This window comes from Haliotis cracherodii, unplaced genomic scaffold (genome assembly GCF_022045235.1).
Source record: "Haliotis cracherodii isolate W230 unplaced genomic scaffold, xgHalCrac1.p SCAF_14, whole genome shotgun sequence".
NCBI lineage: Eukaryota > Metazoa > Mollusca > Gastropoda > Lepetellida > Haliotidae > Haliotis > Haliotis cracherodii.
The window spans coordinates 38,403,792-38,420,616 of record NW_027266269.1 but is presented as its reverse complement, the minus strand read 5'-3'; the positions used below and the strand labels follow the sequence as shown (position 1 = coordinate 38,420,616).

At 43.4% G+C, this 16,825-nt stretch overlaps 1 protein-coding gene across 1 annotated transcript in view; it reads left to right on the top strand.

Annotated features, from left to right (window-relative positions):
• LOC139460821 (alpha-aminoadipic semialdehyde synthase, mitochondrial-like) overlaps nucleotides 1–16,825 on the top strand; it is a 32,527-nt gene that overhangs the window by 9,149 nt on the left and 6,553 nt on the right. Inside the window, exons 2-8 of the mRNA XM_071242296.1 lie at nucleotides 9,044–9,159; nucleotides 10,112–10,241; nucleotides 11,074–11,184; nucleotides 12,317–12,425; nucleotides 13,846–13,922; nucleotides 14,771–14,834; nucleotides 15,966–16,139. Coding sequence (XP_071098397.1) covers nucleotides 9,060–9,159; nucleotides 10,112–10,241; nucleotides 11,074–11,184; nucleotides 12,317–12,425; nucleotides 13,846–13,922; nucleotides 14,771–14,834; nucleotides 15,966–16,139 — 765 coding nt within the window. The 5' untranslated portion in view covers nucleotides 9,044–9,059. The remainder of the gene's footprint in view (nucleotides 1–9,043; nucleotides 9,160–10,111; nucleotides 10,242–11,073; nucleotides 11,185–12,316; nucleotides 12,426–13,845; nucleotides 13,923–14,770; nucleotides 14,835–15,965; nucleotides 16,140–16,825) is intronic.

Below are 16,825 nucleotides of genomic sequence, written 5' to 3'. Positions count from 1 at the left end.
CTGTGGTGGTTGCATTTTCCTGTTAACCAGCTTGCAGCAGTCTTATACTAGTCCTTTTACTGTACTTGCATCACCCTTGCGAGCTACAAGTCAGATAACCCCGAACCTCTTCCATTCAAGAAATGATGGTACAAGTGTCATCAGATTTGAAGGTGTTTATTCTGCATATGAAGGTTCTCATAAAGGGTAAAAGGCTGTAAGAAATACAAACACAAATGATTACTTAACCTGGTCGCTAGCATATAATATCATGTGTTTAACAAAAGGTGTTCACATTTTAAAATCATTACGGTAATTTGCTATTCAACAAAAATAACAACTTTTAGTCCACAATGCGCTAAAACAGACTTTAAAGACACACCTAAACAACGTAAGAAATATCCATTTACATATAACCTTATGCGACAATAAATTATAAGGGTAACTCAAACACATAAATTGAATGCGTCAGCATATTCAAAAACCGCGCGAAAACTTAGTCACATTACAAGGCTTGTCAAAGCGAATTCCGGACATATTATCCTATGACAGCCCAATTAAACTGTACACAAACAATCTTAACCATACTATCATAAATAAACTGCCAATACTCACACTGTGGTGTGTCACAAGTGGTCAAAACCTAATTTTCCTGATTGCGAGAGCGAACGGCGTGGTTTGTCTCGGCTACCTTTACGCAACGACAAATTTAACTCGCGCACAGGAGAGTTCCAACAGCCAGGGAGCATACATTGCGGGAAACTGTTACGCTGTAACAGCACAGACACCATGTGTTGGGATGACATTTTTGTGTACGTGATTGACGTCATGTGTTGGGATGACATGTTAGTGTACGTGATTGACACCATGTGTTGGGATGACATGTTTGTGTACGTGATTGACACCATGTGTTGGGATGACATGTTTGTGTACGTGATTGACACCATGTGTTGGGATGACATGTTTGTGTACGTGATTGACACCATGTGTTGGGATGACATGTTTGTGTACGTGATTGACACCATGTGTTGGGATGACATGTTAGTGTACGTGATTGACACCATGTGTTGGGATGACATGTTTGTGTACGTGATTGACACCATGTGTTGGGATGACATGTTAGTGTACGTGATTGACGCCATGTGTTTGGATGACATGTTAGTGTACGTGATTGACGCCATTTTTTTGGGATGACATGTTTGTGTACGTGATTGACACCATGTGTTGGGATGACATGTTTGTGTACGTGATTGACACCATGTGTTGGAATGACATGTTTGTGTACGTGATTGACGCCATGTGTTGGGATGACATGTTTGTGTACGTGATTGACACCATGTGTTGGGATGACATGTTAGTGTACGTGATTGACACCATGTGTTGGGATGACATGTTAGTGTACGTGATTGACGCCATGTGTTGGGATGACATGTTAGTGTACGTGATTGACGCCATGTGTTGGGATGACATGTTTGTGTACGTGATGGACACCATGTGTTGGGATGACATGTTAGTGTACGTGATTGACACCATGTGTTGGGATGACATGTTAGTGTACGTGATTGACTCCATGTGTTGGGATGACATGTTAGTGTACGTGATTGACACCATGTGTTGGGATGACATGTTAGTGTACGTGATTGACACCATGTGTTGGGATGACATGTTTGTGTACGTGATTGACGCCATGTGTTGGGATGACATGTTAGTGTACGTGATTGACACCATGTGTTGGGATGACATGTTTGTGTACGTGATTGACACCATGTGTTGGGATGACATGTTTGTGTACGTGATTGACACCATGTGTTGGGATGACATGTTTGTGTACGTGATTGACGCCATGCGTTGGGATGACATGTTTGTGTACGTAATTGACGCCATGTGTTGGGATGACATGTTAGTGTACGTGATTCACGCCATTTTTTTGGGATGACATGTTTGTGTACGTGATTGACACCATGTGTTGGGATGACATGTTTGTGTACGTGATTGACACTATGTGTTGGGATGACATGTTTGTGTACGTGATTGACACCATGTGTTGGGATGACATGTTTGTGTACGTGATTGACACCATGTGTTGGGATGACATGTTTGTGTACGTGATTGACGCCATGCGTTGGGATGACATGTTTGTGTACGTAATTGACGCCATGTGTAGGGATGACATGTTAGTGTACGTGATTCACGCCATTTTTTTGGGATGACATGTTTGTGTACGTGATTGACACCATGTGTTGGGATGACATGTTTGTGTACGTGATTGACACTATGTGTTGGGATGACATGTTTGTGTACGTGATTGACGCCATGTGTTGGGATGACATGTTAGTGTACGTGATTGACACCATGCGTTGGGATGACATGTTTGTGTACGTGATTGACACCATGTGTTGGGATGACATGTTTGTGTACGTGATTGACGCCATGTGTTGGGATGACATGTTTGTGTACGTGATTGACGCCATGTGTTGGGATGACATGTTAGTGTACGTGATTGACACCATGTGTTGGGATGACATGTTAGTGTACGTGATTGACGCCATGTGTTGGGATGACATGTTAGTGTACGTGATTGACACCATGGGTTGGGATGACATGTTAGTGTACGTGATTGACTCCATGTGTTGGGATGACATGTTTGTGTACGTGATTGACGCCATGCGTTGGGATGACATGTTTGTGTACGTGATTGACGCCATGTGTTGGGATGACATGTTAGTGTACGTGATTGACACCATGTGTTGGGATGACATGTTAGTGTACGTGATTGACGCCATGTGTTGGGATGACATGTTAGTGTACGTGATTGACACCATGTGTTGGGATGACATGTTTGTGTACGTGATTGACGCCATGCGTTGGGATGACATGTTTGTGTACGTGATTGACGCCATGCGTTGGGATGACATGTTAGTGTACGTGATTGACGCCATTTTTTGGGGATGACATGTTTGTGTACGTGATTGACACCATGTGTTGGGATGACATGTTTGTGTACGTGATTGACACCATGTGTTGGGATGACATGTTTGTGTACGTGATTGACACCATGTGTTGGGATGACATGTTAGTGTACGTGATTGACACCATGTGTTGGGATGACATGTTTGTGTACGTGATTGACACCATGTGTTGGGATGACATGTTTGTGTACGTGATTGACGCCATGTGTTGGGATGACATGTTTGTGTACGTGATTGACGCCATGTGTTGGGATGACATGTTAGTGTACGTGATTGACACCATGTGTTGGGATGACATGTTAGTGTACGTGATTGACGTCATGTGTTGGGATGACATGTTAGTGTACGTGATTGACGCCATGTGTTGGGATGACATGTTAGTGTACATGATTGACACCATGTGTTGGGATGATATGTTTGTGTACGTGATTGACGCCATTTTTTTGGGATGACATGTTTGTGTACGTGATTGACACCATGTGTTGGGATGACATGTTTGTGTACGTGATTGACACCATGTGTTGGGATGACATGTTTGTGTACGTGATTGACGCCATGTGTTGGGATGACATGTTAGTGTACGTGATTGACACCATGTGTTGGGATGACATGTTAGTGTACGTGATTGACGCCATGTGTTGGGATGACATGTTAGTGTACGTGATTGACACCATGTGTTGGGATGACATGTTTGTGTACGTGATTGACGCCATGCGTTGGGATGACATGTTTGTGTACGTAATTGACGCCATGTGTTGGGATGACATGTTAGTGTACGTGATTGACGCCATTTTTTTGGGATGACATGTTTGTGTACGTGATTGACACCATGTGTTGGGATGACATGTTTGTGTACGTGATTGACACTATGTGTTGGGATGACATGTTTGTGTACGTGATTGACGCCATGTGTTGGGATGACATGTTAGTGTACGTGATTGACACCATGTGTTGGGATGACATGTTTGTGTACGTGATTGACACCATGTGTTGGGATGACATGTTTGTGTACGTGATTGACGCCATGTGTTGGGATGACATGTTTGTGTACGTGATTGACGCCATGTGTTGGGATGACATGTTAGTGTACGTGATTGACACCATGTGTTGGGATGACATGTTAGTGTACGTGATTGACGCCATGTGTTGGGATGACATGTTAGTGTACGTGATTGACACCATGGGTTGGGATGACATGTTAGTGTACGTGATTGACTCCATGTGTTGGGATGACATGTTAGTGTACGTGATTGACGCCATGCGTTGGGATGACATGTTTGTGTACGTGATTGACGCCATGTGTTGGGATGACATGTTAGTGTACGTGATTGACACCATGTGTTGGGATGACATGTTAGTGTACGTGATTGACGCCATGTGTTGGGATGACATGTTAGTGTACGTGATTGACACCATGTGTTGGGATGACATGTTTGTGTACGTGATTGACGCCATGCGTTGGGATGACATGTTTGTGTACGTGATTGACGCCATGTGTTGGAATGACATGTTAGTGTACGTGATTGACGCCATTTTTTTGGGATGACATGTTTGTGTACGTGATTGACACCATGTGTTGGGATGACATGTTTGTGTACGTGATTGACACCATGTGTTGGGATGACATGTTTGTGTACGTGATTGACGCCATGTGTTGGGATGACATGTTAGTGTACGTGATTGACACCATGTGTTGGGATGACATGTTTGTGTACGTGATTGACACCATGTGTTGGGATGACATGTTTGTGTACGTGATTGACGCCATGTGTTGGGATGACATGTTTGTGTACGTGATTGACGCCATGTGTTGGGATGACATGTTAGTGTACGTGATTGACACCATGTGTTGGGATGACATGTTAGTGTACGTGATTGACGTCATGTGTTGGGATGACATGTTAGTGTACGTGATTGACGCCATGTGTTGGGATGACATGTTAGTGTACATGATTGACACCATGTGTTGGGATGACATGTTAGTGTACGTGATTGACTCCATGTGTTGGGATGACATGTTAGTGTACGTGATTGACGCCATGTGTTGGGATGACATGTTAGTGTACGTGATTGACACCATGTGTTGGGATGACATGTTTGTGTACGTGATTGACGCCATGCGTTGGGATGACATGTTTGTGTACGTGATTGACACCATGTGTTGGGATGACATGTTAGTGTACGTGACTGACGCCATTTTTTTGGGATTACATGTTTGTGTACGTGATTGACACCATGTGTTGGGATGACTTGTTTGTGTGTGCTCAATACACACTATGTGATTGGCTGTTATTAAAGAACTGCCAGGAACTGTATTTGTTGAAATATGAAATAGTATGAGTTCCCTTTTACATAAAGGCCTTGTACCGCCAGAAGATAGTGACCAAACCAAAGATAACTTAACCGAATAGGACGAGTACACATCCTAAGAGGAAATAAACGATCTAACCTTGTCAGCCCCCAAAACCAAAAGCTATAGAAAAAAACTCACCCAAAACGTAGCAAGCAAAAAACTAAACAACTCAGTCCTCCTACTAGCTTACACGTTAAAGCAGTCTAATCCAGAAGCCAGCTTCAAAGCCTTCTTTGGTGTAGCACATAAACTAAAACTCGTCACCACCCCTTTCGACCGTTTCAGCAGCAACCTTAATGACCTACTAAAGTAAATACCTAAACCAAGCCTAAACCAAACATAAATCAACCCAGTTTCCCAATGGAAGGTCTTAACATTTATCAATGGAATGCCAATGGCCTCGCCGGCCATGGTTCTGAACTTAAAGCTAAATTCAAAATAGATAAAGGTCCCAATGTAGGCTGTATTCAAGAAACCAAATTCTCACATAAAACTAAATTCAACCTACCAATTTATAACGCAGTAAGAACCGACAGGTCCAAAACCATCCCAGGCAGAACAGGAGGAGGTCTAATCATCTACGTTAGAGAGGATATTAACTACGAGGAAGTTAAAGTAAACACTCCTAATCTAGAAGCTAATGGAATCCAAGTCACCATCAATAACCAAAAAATGAAATTCATTAACATCTATCACTCAACACTAAAACCAATTAAAGATACAGACCTAGACATACTTTACCAATTAGGAAATAAATCAACCATCTTCCTAGGAGACTTCAATGCCCATCATCCTACCTGGGGCATTGCAGATAAACTAGACAACCATGGACAACTAATATCAGAGTGGATCGAAAAAAATGACCTAATACTATTAAACAATAACCAACCAACTAGATACGACAAAATCCACCACACCATGTCGGCTATCGACTTAACAATATGTACGCCAGACTTAGCACAAAGTCTGATGTGGGACGTCCACCCAGTACCTCTAGGCAGCGACCGCTTTCCCATAAATATAAGATGAGATGCCATCAGAGGCATCGAACGGCACAAAAAAGCTCCAATATAAACAACTCAACTAACCCCACCCAAAAGGCCAACAACCTAGCCAAATACTTCTCTAAAGTTAGTAGCAACAGTAACTTCAGTAAGAAATTCCAAGATAAACCAAAACAAAGAAACCAAATTCTCCAAAGAAAACAGACAAGACAAGCTAGAAATAAACCAACCTTACACCATAGAAGAACTAAATCACGTACTGAATGACGTAAACCAAATAAACCAGCAGATCAGGCTAACTCGTATAGGCCCATCTCCCTAACCTCAAATCTCTGCAAAATAATGGAACTTACGACTAAAAATAGGCTACAGCACTACCTAGACCAAAACAGCATCATAAACCCCGACCAAAGCGGCTTCACTCCTGGCCGATCAACTCTCGATAACCTCCCCCGACTAGAACAGGATATAAAAACAGGACAGCTAAACAAGCAATACACCATAGGCATATTCCTCGACTTCTCTAAAGCTTTCGATATGGTATGGCACCACGGGCTAATAAATTTTTTTTTAAAAATAGGACAAAAAAGGCCAAAAAATAAACTTCATCCAAGATTTCCTAAACAATCGCAAAATAACCGTGGGTATAGACCATACGCTATCGGACCAGTGTCCCCTAGAAAATGGCACTCCCCAGGGCAGCATCCTCAGCCCAACCCTCTTAAATATAATGATAAACGATCTATTCGAGGGCTTATCCCCTAAACTAAACACTTCAAAATTCGCGGATGACGGAGCCCTATGCACTAAAAGCATTGAAATGGCAGAAAACTTAATCCAAAAATCCTGAAATGAAATACAACAATGGGCAGACAAATGGGGCTTCTCCCTTAACTCAGATAAAACAACAGGAGTAGTATTCAAACATAAAAAAACATGAAACCTGCCCTCCCAATCCTCCAGCTAGACAACCAAACAATCAAATTCCAAAAACAAACCAGATTCTTAGGACTCATTTTCGATCAACACCTCACCTGGGAGGCTCACGTCCAAAACCTAAAAACTAGATGCAGCAAAGACCTTAACACATTAAAATGCCTCACCGGCTCTAACTGGGGAGCCTCAAAAGATACCCTCCTCTCACTCTATACAGCACTAATTAGATCAAAACTAGACTACGGCTGCGCCATATACAATACCCTAAACACCTCTCTATCTAAAAAACTTGACTCAATACAATACCAAGCCCTTAAACTAATTACACGCACCCAACATGGCACCTCCTACACCTCACTTCAGGCCCTTACAGGGGAAATGCTAACAAAGAATAACTAACTGCCTCAATGAACACCAAACTCAAAATCTTAAACAAAACTGCAAAAAATCAAATATCTTCACCCCTAAACTCAAAATACCCCAAAGAGACACAACGCTAGTTAACCAAATAAATAAACAAACCGACCCAAACATAGCTAAAACCACCACACTTGCATACATACACGAAAATTGGCCAAATTGGTGTCACATATACACTGACGGATCTTCAGACCCGATCTCCAACCACACAGGCTTCGGAGTCCATACCACACAACCAGTTATATCCACACAATCTTACCGACTCCCTAACAACCAATCTATATTCACGGCCGAACTTATGGGCATGGCCTCAGCCCTGCATAACCAACAATCTAAAAACAACAATAAAATCCTAATTCTCACCGACTCCCTTAGTGGACTACAAGCCCTCCAAAACAAAAATACCAAAAAACGACCTAAATTAATAAACCAAATACTTAAAAAGCTCCAACGACCTAACAAAAGCAAGCAAACAAATAACCTTCTTGTGGATCCCAGCCCACGTAGGAATTCACGGCAACGAAAGCGCCGATAAAGCAGCTAAATTATCTCTCAAAATACCAGAAATAAGCCTAAACCTACCCATCTCAAAATCAAAAATTAAAAGTGTAAACAAACAAAAAATGACCAAAAAATGGCATAATCGATATCAAAACTCAAGTAGCCAAATCAAAAAAAGTGCTCAGAAAACAAATGGCCAAACCTAAAATCCTACACCCCTCTAAAAAAATGACAGATTAATTACAAAACTCCAAACAGGACACACGACCCTAAATAACCACCTAAAAAAACTTAAAAGACATACCACAGGCAACTGCCCCCATTGCAAACAACCCGAAACCACAGAACACGCACTCATCCACTGCACCCACTACCAAACACACAGAACCTCACTACAAACCACCCTCAATCTAAATAAGGTTCCTACTCTAGATGAAATACTAAACACTCAAAATAAACTAAAAAACTTCAAGGCCCAAGGCGTATTCCTAATCAAAACAGACCTAATTAAGCGCATCTAAAAACTAATTAATCTACCAATCCAAAATCCAATAAATATACAAACACCCACCTCACCCGGCTCCCTTAGTTCCCTCCTCCACCCACCTCGGCATTTATTCCAAATTTAAAAATTCCAAAAATTCAATATAAGCAACCCCTAAAAGCTCTTCTTGGGTTGCACACACGTCTTTCACCCTTTTCGGAATACACTAAATGGTCCGGCCAGGCCCGTGTGCGAAATACGCTACAGTCGGAAAGCGCACGTTAAATCTTCTATAACAGTCAGTCAGCCAGAAACTGTATATCAGCATGATCAGTGAATGGATTGCTAAAGGTCTCATGGTGTTTTGAACGTCTGATGATGTTTTTGTTTCTTTCAGATTAGGAGAAAACAAAATGTCGACCCTGAAAAAGATTTTGGTGTTCGGGACTGGGAGGGTGACGGGCCCAATGTATGAGGACTTTTCCAACGAGAAAGGCGTTCAGGTCACCGCTGGTGAGTGTCGCAAATAACTATGCTGGTTTGCTGAAACACTTCATATGGAGGACAGTTGTTTAATATCCTGGTTGGGGTGGAGGCAGGGGATGGAGGCATGGGGTGGGAGGAATGTTTCAAATCACGCATGTTTTTGACAAAATTAGGTACATGTTTCCGGCAAACCTCGTCATCTGATTGGTCAGAAGTTTCAAATCACACTATCATGCCACTGATTTGCAATTATTAGAAATTTGTGATGCGTGGAGACATTATTTAACAGGTAAAATCCGTAACAAAATCTAAGATTTTCTGAAAATGCATTTTGGCTGATCATTAGTATGTACAGCTACTTTTTCTTTTGCTTTTTATTTATGCAGTAAATATTTGAGTATAATACTGACAGTAGGTTTTCTCCAGTGGTTGTCTTTGTTGACATTTTAAACATATCCAGGTCAGCTCCAGCGATATCACACTATTTCTATCAAAGATTAAAATTTCTCACTCTTTCATTCTCTGGTTGTCAGTGAACAACACCTGTTCAAACTAAACCAGAACTAGATATCACGAGTAATAACTACATTGAGTGTTGATGTTGAATTAGGTTTTACGCCGCTTTATCAATATTCTGGTAATATCACGGGCGAGGACGCCAGAATTTGTGGTGAGTATGGTTTTACGCCGCTTTTAGCAATATTCCAGCAATATCACGGCGGGGAACACCAGAAATGGGCTTAACACATTGTACCCATGTCGGGAATCGAACCCCTGTCTTCTGCGTGACGAGCGAACGCTTCAACCACTAGGCTACTCGACCGCCCCCGCCAGAAATTGTACCCATGTGGGAAATCGAACGCTGTCTTTCGGCGTGACGAGCAATCGTTTTGACCACTAGGCCACCCCTCCTCTCATTTAACAATTCTACAAAATGATATTGCATGGTTGGTTCTTTATCGTCATTTCACCTTTACAGTGAGCAAAGGAGGGTCCGGCTTAAAGCGAGTTAGTGAGCTGTGTCCGGGTGCGAAGCTGGTACGCTTGGACGTGATGAAAGAAACTGACAGCCTGAAAAGGCTTATATCTGAACATGACGTCGTTGTCAGGTACCTCACGTTGTGGATCTTAAAAACAACGACTTGCACATGCATCCCGCCAAACGTTGTATCGAGCACATTTCACAGGGGGCCAAACCATCTCTTACAAGGCGGACAGGTCCTTGACATTTTATGATTTTGAAATCGTGTTCTTGTCTAAAACACAAATTTGACTGTATTATTGTAATGGTGGTGAAATGGAATTATTTGTAATTTATATAGCGACTATGCTTACCGGAACGAGATCGGGTGGTCAGGCTCGCTGACTTGGTTGATGCATGTTATCGTATCCAAATTGCGTGGATCGATGTTCATGATGTAATTCACTGGAATGTCTGGTCCAGACTCTATTATATACAAACCGACGTCATTTAGCTGGAATATTGCTGAGTGCGGTGTTAAACAACAAACAAACAAACAAACATACAAACAAACAAACGTGCATGTAAGTGTGTGTGATTGCTTGTACTAGTCCGGACGTAAGTCGGTTTATCAGTGCTACCCCACTGTGGTTCCAGTCCAGTCTAGTACAAGCAGACACACACACACACACACACACACACACACACACACACACGTGCATGTACGTCGCTATATAAGTGCAATAATCTTGGACGCGACGTTAAACCGCATTTCACTTCACCTCACCTGTGTCAGTGTTACGCTGCGGCATGGGACCTCAGTGGACACTGTACAACCGTCAGAAGTTCGGACCAGTACAAACATCCACGCACACGCATACACGTCGTTATGGCAATTTAATAGTCATTAACGCCACGTTACACCCCATTTTACCACAATTCATCTATTTATATTTGCCATCAACCGCTGTATGTTTCAGTTGTGTGCCGGACGCTGTGATTGAGAATCTATCCCTGGCTTGTCTCGCCATGAAGAAGAATCTCGTGTCGGTTAACTACACTGTTCCCGAACAGACGCGGCTGCATCAACAGTAAATTGTTTTAGGATATTACTTATATATTTATGTATATTATTTTACTTAAGTGCGTGTGAGTGAGTTGGGTTTAACACCGTTTTAACAGTATTCCAGTTATATCGCGGCGGGTCAGCTTAATGTGGGAGGAAAGCCCGAAATGATGCAGGTCTTAGATGTTTACGGCTTCGGTGAAACCTACATGCTGGGGTATGGTGCTGACAAACCTAGAAACATAATCGGGCGAACCGGGATTTGATCTCACAAGGATAGGTTTCTGGCTTGTCCAAGGGACGCAACTCTTCACAGCGAATCGCGGCTTCTTAGACAACTGGGCCACCCGTGCCCCCTTTTACTGAAGTGTTATATGTTTTGTAATGTAACATTGCATAATAAATAAACATATTTTTCAATAACATTTACACAACTTTATAAGACGCACGGCTAATTTTTAAATATAAGTGATTTCTTTTATGTGAAAACATGATTAAACATGTTCCACGTACGAACGGGATACGAACGTTTGGATGCGCCCATATGAACGTTACGTGAAGCAGTTATTCTTCCGTTTGCATACAACAGTGGAAGAGGAAGTTGTTACTATAAACAGGTTCATGACTCTGGTTCGACCCGTGAAGATCCGGTGTAGAATAGGTCTTTAGCAACCCATGCTTGCTGTAAAAGCTGACTATGCTTGTCGTAAGAGGCGATAAAGGGGATCGGGTGGTCGGTCTCGCTGACTTGGTTGATGCATGTCATCGATTCCAATTGCGTGGACCGATGCTCATAATGTCAATCACTGGATTGTGTGGTCCAGACTCGATTATTTACAGACCGCCATCATGTAGCTGGAATATTGTTGAGTGCGGCATTAAACAACAATCAAACAATCTTGAGATTGTTCCTGTGGTTCCGTGTGCGAAATACGCTTTTATGTCGGAGAGGTCACGTAAAATCTCAAAACGCCTTACCTTACCTGACGGTGGGTAGATGGACTAGCGTCGTTGTCGACTCCCTGTCTCAGCTATTTGTTTCCCCAAGATTGTACTATGACAGTTCTCATGCCTTTACTTTCGTGATTATTTGATGTCATCTGGCAGAATGTTCAAGGAACCACACAGTATCCATTTGAGGACGTCACGTGTTTCAGAGTTGTCGACGCTGGTCTGACCTTCCTGGTTGACGTTGGTTTCCGCCCCGGTGCGGACCACATGATTGCCAAGAAGACAATAGACGAAATGAAGAGCAGAGGAGGGGAGGTAGGTTGAGGTACTCTGCTCCTGGACGCTGTGGTAATCTAGTGGGTGAAGCTTTCGCTCGTCACTCCGAAGAACCGGGTTCGATTCCCCAAATGGGTACGTGTGAAGCTACCCGGGAAGATCCGGGGTAGAATAGGTATTCAGCAACCCATGCTTGCCGTAACAGGTGACTATGCTTGTCGTTGTGAGGCGACTAACGGGATCGGGTGGTCAGACTCGCTGACTTGGTTTATGCATGTCATCGTATCTCATTTTCGTGGATCGATGCTCATGATGTCAGTCACGGAATTGACTGGTCTAGACTCTATTATTTACAGACCGCCGTCATATAGCTGGAATATAGTACAGTGCGGCGTTAAAAAACAACAACAGCAACAAAAAACAACAACAACGTGTGAAGCCCATGTCTGCTATCTCCCGCCTCGAAAAAGCCGTAATAGTACTAAAGTGAGTGAGTGAGTGAGTTGGGTTTAACGCCGCTTTTAACAGTATTCCAGTTATATCACGGCGTGTCAGCTTAATGTGGGAGGAAAGCCCGAAGTGATGCAGGTCTAAGACGTTTACCACTTCGGTGAAACCCACGAGCACGGGTATGGTGCTGACAAACCTAGAAACATAATCGGGGAATAGTACTAAAGGCTACGTAACACGATATTAGGTACAATGTGTCAAGCCCATGTCTGGAGTTTCCCGCCTCAGAATATTGCTAAAACCGGCGTAAAAAATAGTATCCACTCCTTCTGGTTCTTTTGCTACTTAGGAATAATACACTGAAGTTTTTTACAAGGAGTTAGTTTAATTAGATCCATTTCCTGTCGAACCAGGATGTACTTGTTTAGCTTCTTCTGCCATGTGTGACCATCAACCCGTTGGGATTCAGGGTAGGCCCAGGGGAATTGCTGGATTGACGTAAGAGGCGAGTGAATGGCTCGGTTTGTCAAGCTCGGTCACATGGTTGATGATTGCTGGCCATCAACCCATGGGGATTCAGGGTAGGCCCAGGGGAATTGCTGGATTGACGTAAGAGGCGAGTGAATGGCTCGGTTGGTCAGGCTCGGTCACATGGTTGATGATTGCTGGCCATCAACCCGTTGGGATTCAGGGTAGGCCCAGGGGAATAGCTGGATTGACGTAAGAGGCGAGTGAATGGCTCGGTTGGTCAGACTCGGTCACATGGTTGATGATTGCTGGCCATCAACCCGTTGGGATTCAGGGTAGGCCCAGGGGAATTGCTGGATTGACGTAAGAGGCGAGTGAATGGCTCGGTTGGTCAGGCTCGGTCACATGGTTGATGACTGCTGCACTCACTGGTTCAGTCACGTGTGCACAGGCTACGTCGTGTTGTTTGTATACAGCTGCTTCAAGTTTTCCCAACGCAGCTTTGCATAACAAACTAACTGCCATATTCTGATTCTTTCAGGTCACTTCGTATGAGCTGTACACAAGCGCCATTCCGACTCCAGATTCCGCCAACAATCCTCTCAAGTATAAGTTCAAGTACGTTGACAGACACACTGCTCAATTGGGACTAGATCAGACTAACACGCCGCTCAATCAGCGCACTGCTCAATTGGGACTAGACCAGACTAACACATTGCTCCGTCAGCGCACTGCTCAATTGGGACTAGATCAGACTAACACGCTGCTCAATCAGCGCACTGCTCAATTAGGACTAGATCAGACTAACTAATTGCTCCGTCAGCGCAATGCTCAATTAGGACCAGACCAGACTAACACGCTGCTCATTTAGCGCGCGGCTCAAATAGGACTATTGACCAACTACTACTACTACTACTACTACTACTACTACTACTACTACTACTATTCTACAACAACAACTACTTCTTCTAGCACTGCTGCTACTACTACTACTACTACTACTACTACTACTTCTACTACTACTACCACTACTACTACTTCTACTGCTGCTACCACTACTTCTACTACTACTACCACTTCTACTGCTGCTACCACTATTTCTACCTCAACTGCTGCTGCTGCTGCAACTACTGCTCCTATAACTACTTCTGCTCCTACACCTACTACCACTACTATTACTTCAGCTTCCGCTGTATTTGCTTTGTGAGCCCGATGGAGTCTGTTTCGCGGAACACCTGTTGACATCCTTGATCCTGGGGGTCCATTCTTGTGTTTTTTCCCGCTGATTTTTTTCTGTTTCAGCGTCATGGATTGTCGAAACTGGTTGTTCTCTGGCGTTGACATTTTGTATTTTTTTAACAACATTTTAAGAACATTTCAACATTCTCAACTTCAATACCCGAGTATCTATAACGAAATACTTTAACAACTTTTAATGAATAGAATGATGTATCTGTGTTGATCAGCTGGAACCCGAGAAAGGCTCTGTGGAAGTACTGGAAGGCGAGCGGCTACATAAAGGACGGCAAGGTAAATAGTTGTTTGTTTTTTCACGCCCTAAATATTCCAGCTATATAGCGGCGGCCTGTTAATTGTCGTGTCTGAACCATGTATTAAGAGGGTAAGATGACACGGGCAACCAGCGTGTCCATTCGTCACCACTCGCCCCTTTCCGTCACCTGCAATCGGAATAACACGATTTGTTCACGAATGCCAGCGTGTCCAGGCAATCTATTACGTTGCATCTTAAGGCAAACATGGGTTGCTGAGAAACTAATTCTAACCTAGAATCTCTTCAGGGTTGGGGTAAATCGACGTAACTATTGATGTGCGTGTACATATTATTATTCGGTAATTTCCCTATTTTGTTCAGTATACTCCAGGGTAGCGTTGTGCAGCGAAAAGTTACAAGCCTCGCTGTGCAACGCTGCTCACGATCAGACAACGGATTAGTTTAGGGCGCTTCATTGAAAATGGCATCGCTCAGAGGATACACCTCACCGATACTAGCCGCACTTTTGAGTGTCAGATCAGAACTGTAAATACACTATTATTTGTGAATAACAAACCACAAACATAGCAAATATAGCATTCGTTGCGCTTGCTCTTCAGTCAGCAACCTTGAAACATTAATAGGACGAACCGGGATTCGAAATCATTATCAGAGGTTTCTGCATCAACAAATACGCTCTTTAACTCCTCGGTTTTATAAACGCAAACATGTAAATCTCCTGCTATAGGAGACGTTAATCTGCATAGGAATTTGCACCCTTTAACTCCTGATTATTATGGATGTGCAAAATGTAAATCTCCTGCTATAAGGGAGGTAACTCTGCACAGGAAATTGCGCCCTTTAACTCCTAAATATTATGAATGTGCAAACATGTACATTTTCTGCTATAAGGGACGTAACTCTGCACAGGAATTGCGCCCTTTAACTCGTAGGTGTAACGAAAGTATATGTGAATCTCCTACTCAAAGGGATGTACGTCTACACGTACAAGTGCGTCCTTTAAAAGGAAGGTTATGAATGCGCAAGCATGTAAATCTCCTGTTATAAAGGACGTAACAATACACACTGAATTGAGCCTTTCAGCTCCGAGGTGAAAGTAAAAACCTGTATATTTCCTGCCATTATGACGTCATTATTCTGTCCTACAGACGACGATACTCCCGGCGGGAACAGCCACCATGGAAGCTGTCCACGACATTGGGGCGGTCCGGGACTTCCAGGCCGAGTTTGAGGCCGTCCCCTATTCTTTCCACCAATCGTACATACCGCTGTACGGCATCGAGAAAGTGCAGAACATGGTCGTGGGCTCCATGAGATACAAGGTATGTACCTCCACCCAGAGTGGGCTCCATGAGATACAAGGTATGTACCTCCATCCAGAGTGGGCTCCATGAGACACAAGGTATGTATCTCCACCCAGAGAGGGCTCCATGAGATACAAGGTATGTACCCCCACCCAGAGTGGGCTCCATGAGATACAAGGTATGTACCTCAATCCAGACTGGGCTCCATGAGATACAAGGTATGTACCTCCACCCAGAGTGGGCTCCATGAGATACAAGGTATGTACCTCCACCCAGAGTGGGCTCCATGAGATACAAGGTATGTACCTCCACCCAGAGTGGGCTCCATGAGACACAAGGTATGTACCTCCACCAAGAGTGGGCTCCATGAGACAAAAGGTATGTACCTCCATTCAGAGTGGGCTCCATGAGATACAAAGTATGTACCTCCACCCAGAGTGTGCTCCATGAGATACAAGGTATGTACCTCCACCCAGAGTGTGCTCCATGAGATACAAGGTATGTACCCCCACCCAGAGTGGGCTCCATGAGATACAAGGTATGTACCTCCATCCAGAGTGGGCTCCATGAGATACAAGGTATGTACCTCCATCTAGAGTGGGCTCCATGAGATACAAGGTATGTACCTCCACCCAGAGTGGGCTCCATGAGATACAAAGTATGTACCTCCATCCAGAGTGGGCTCCTTGAAATACAAGGTATGT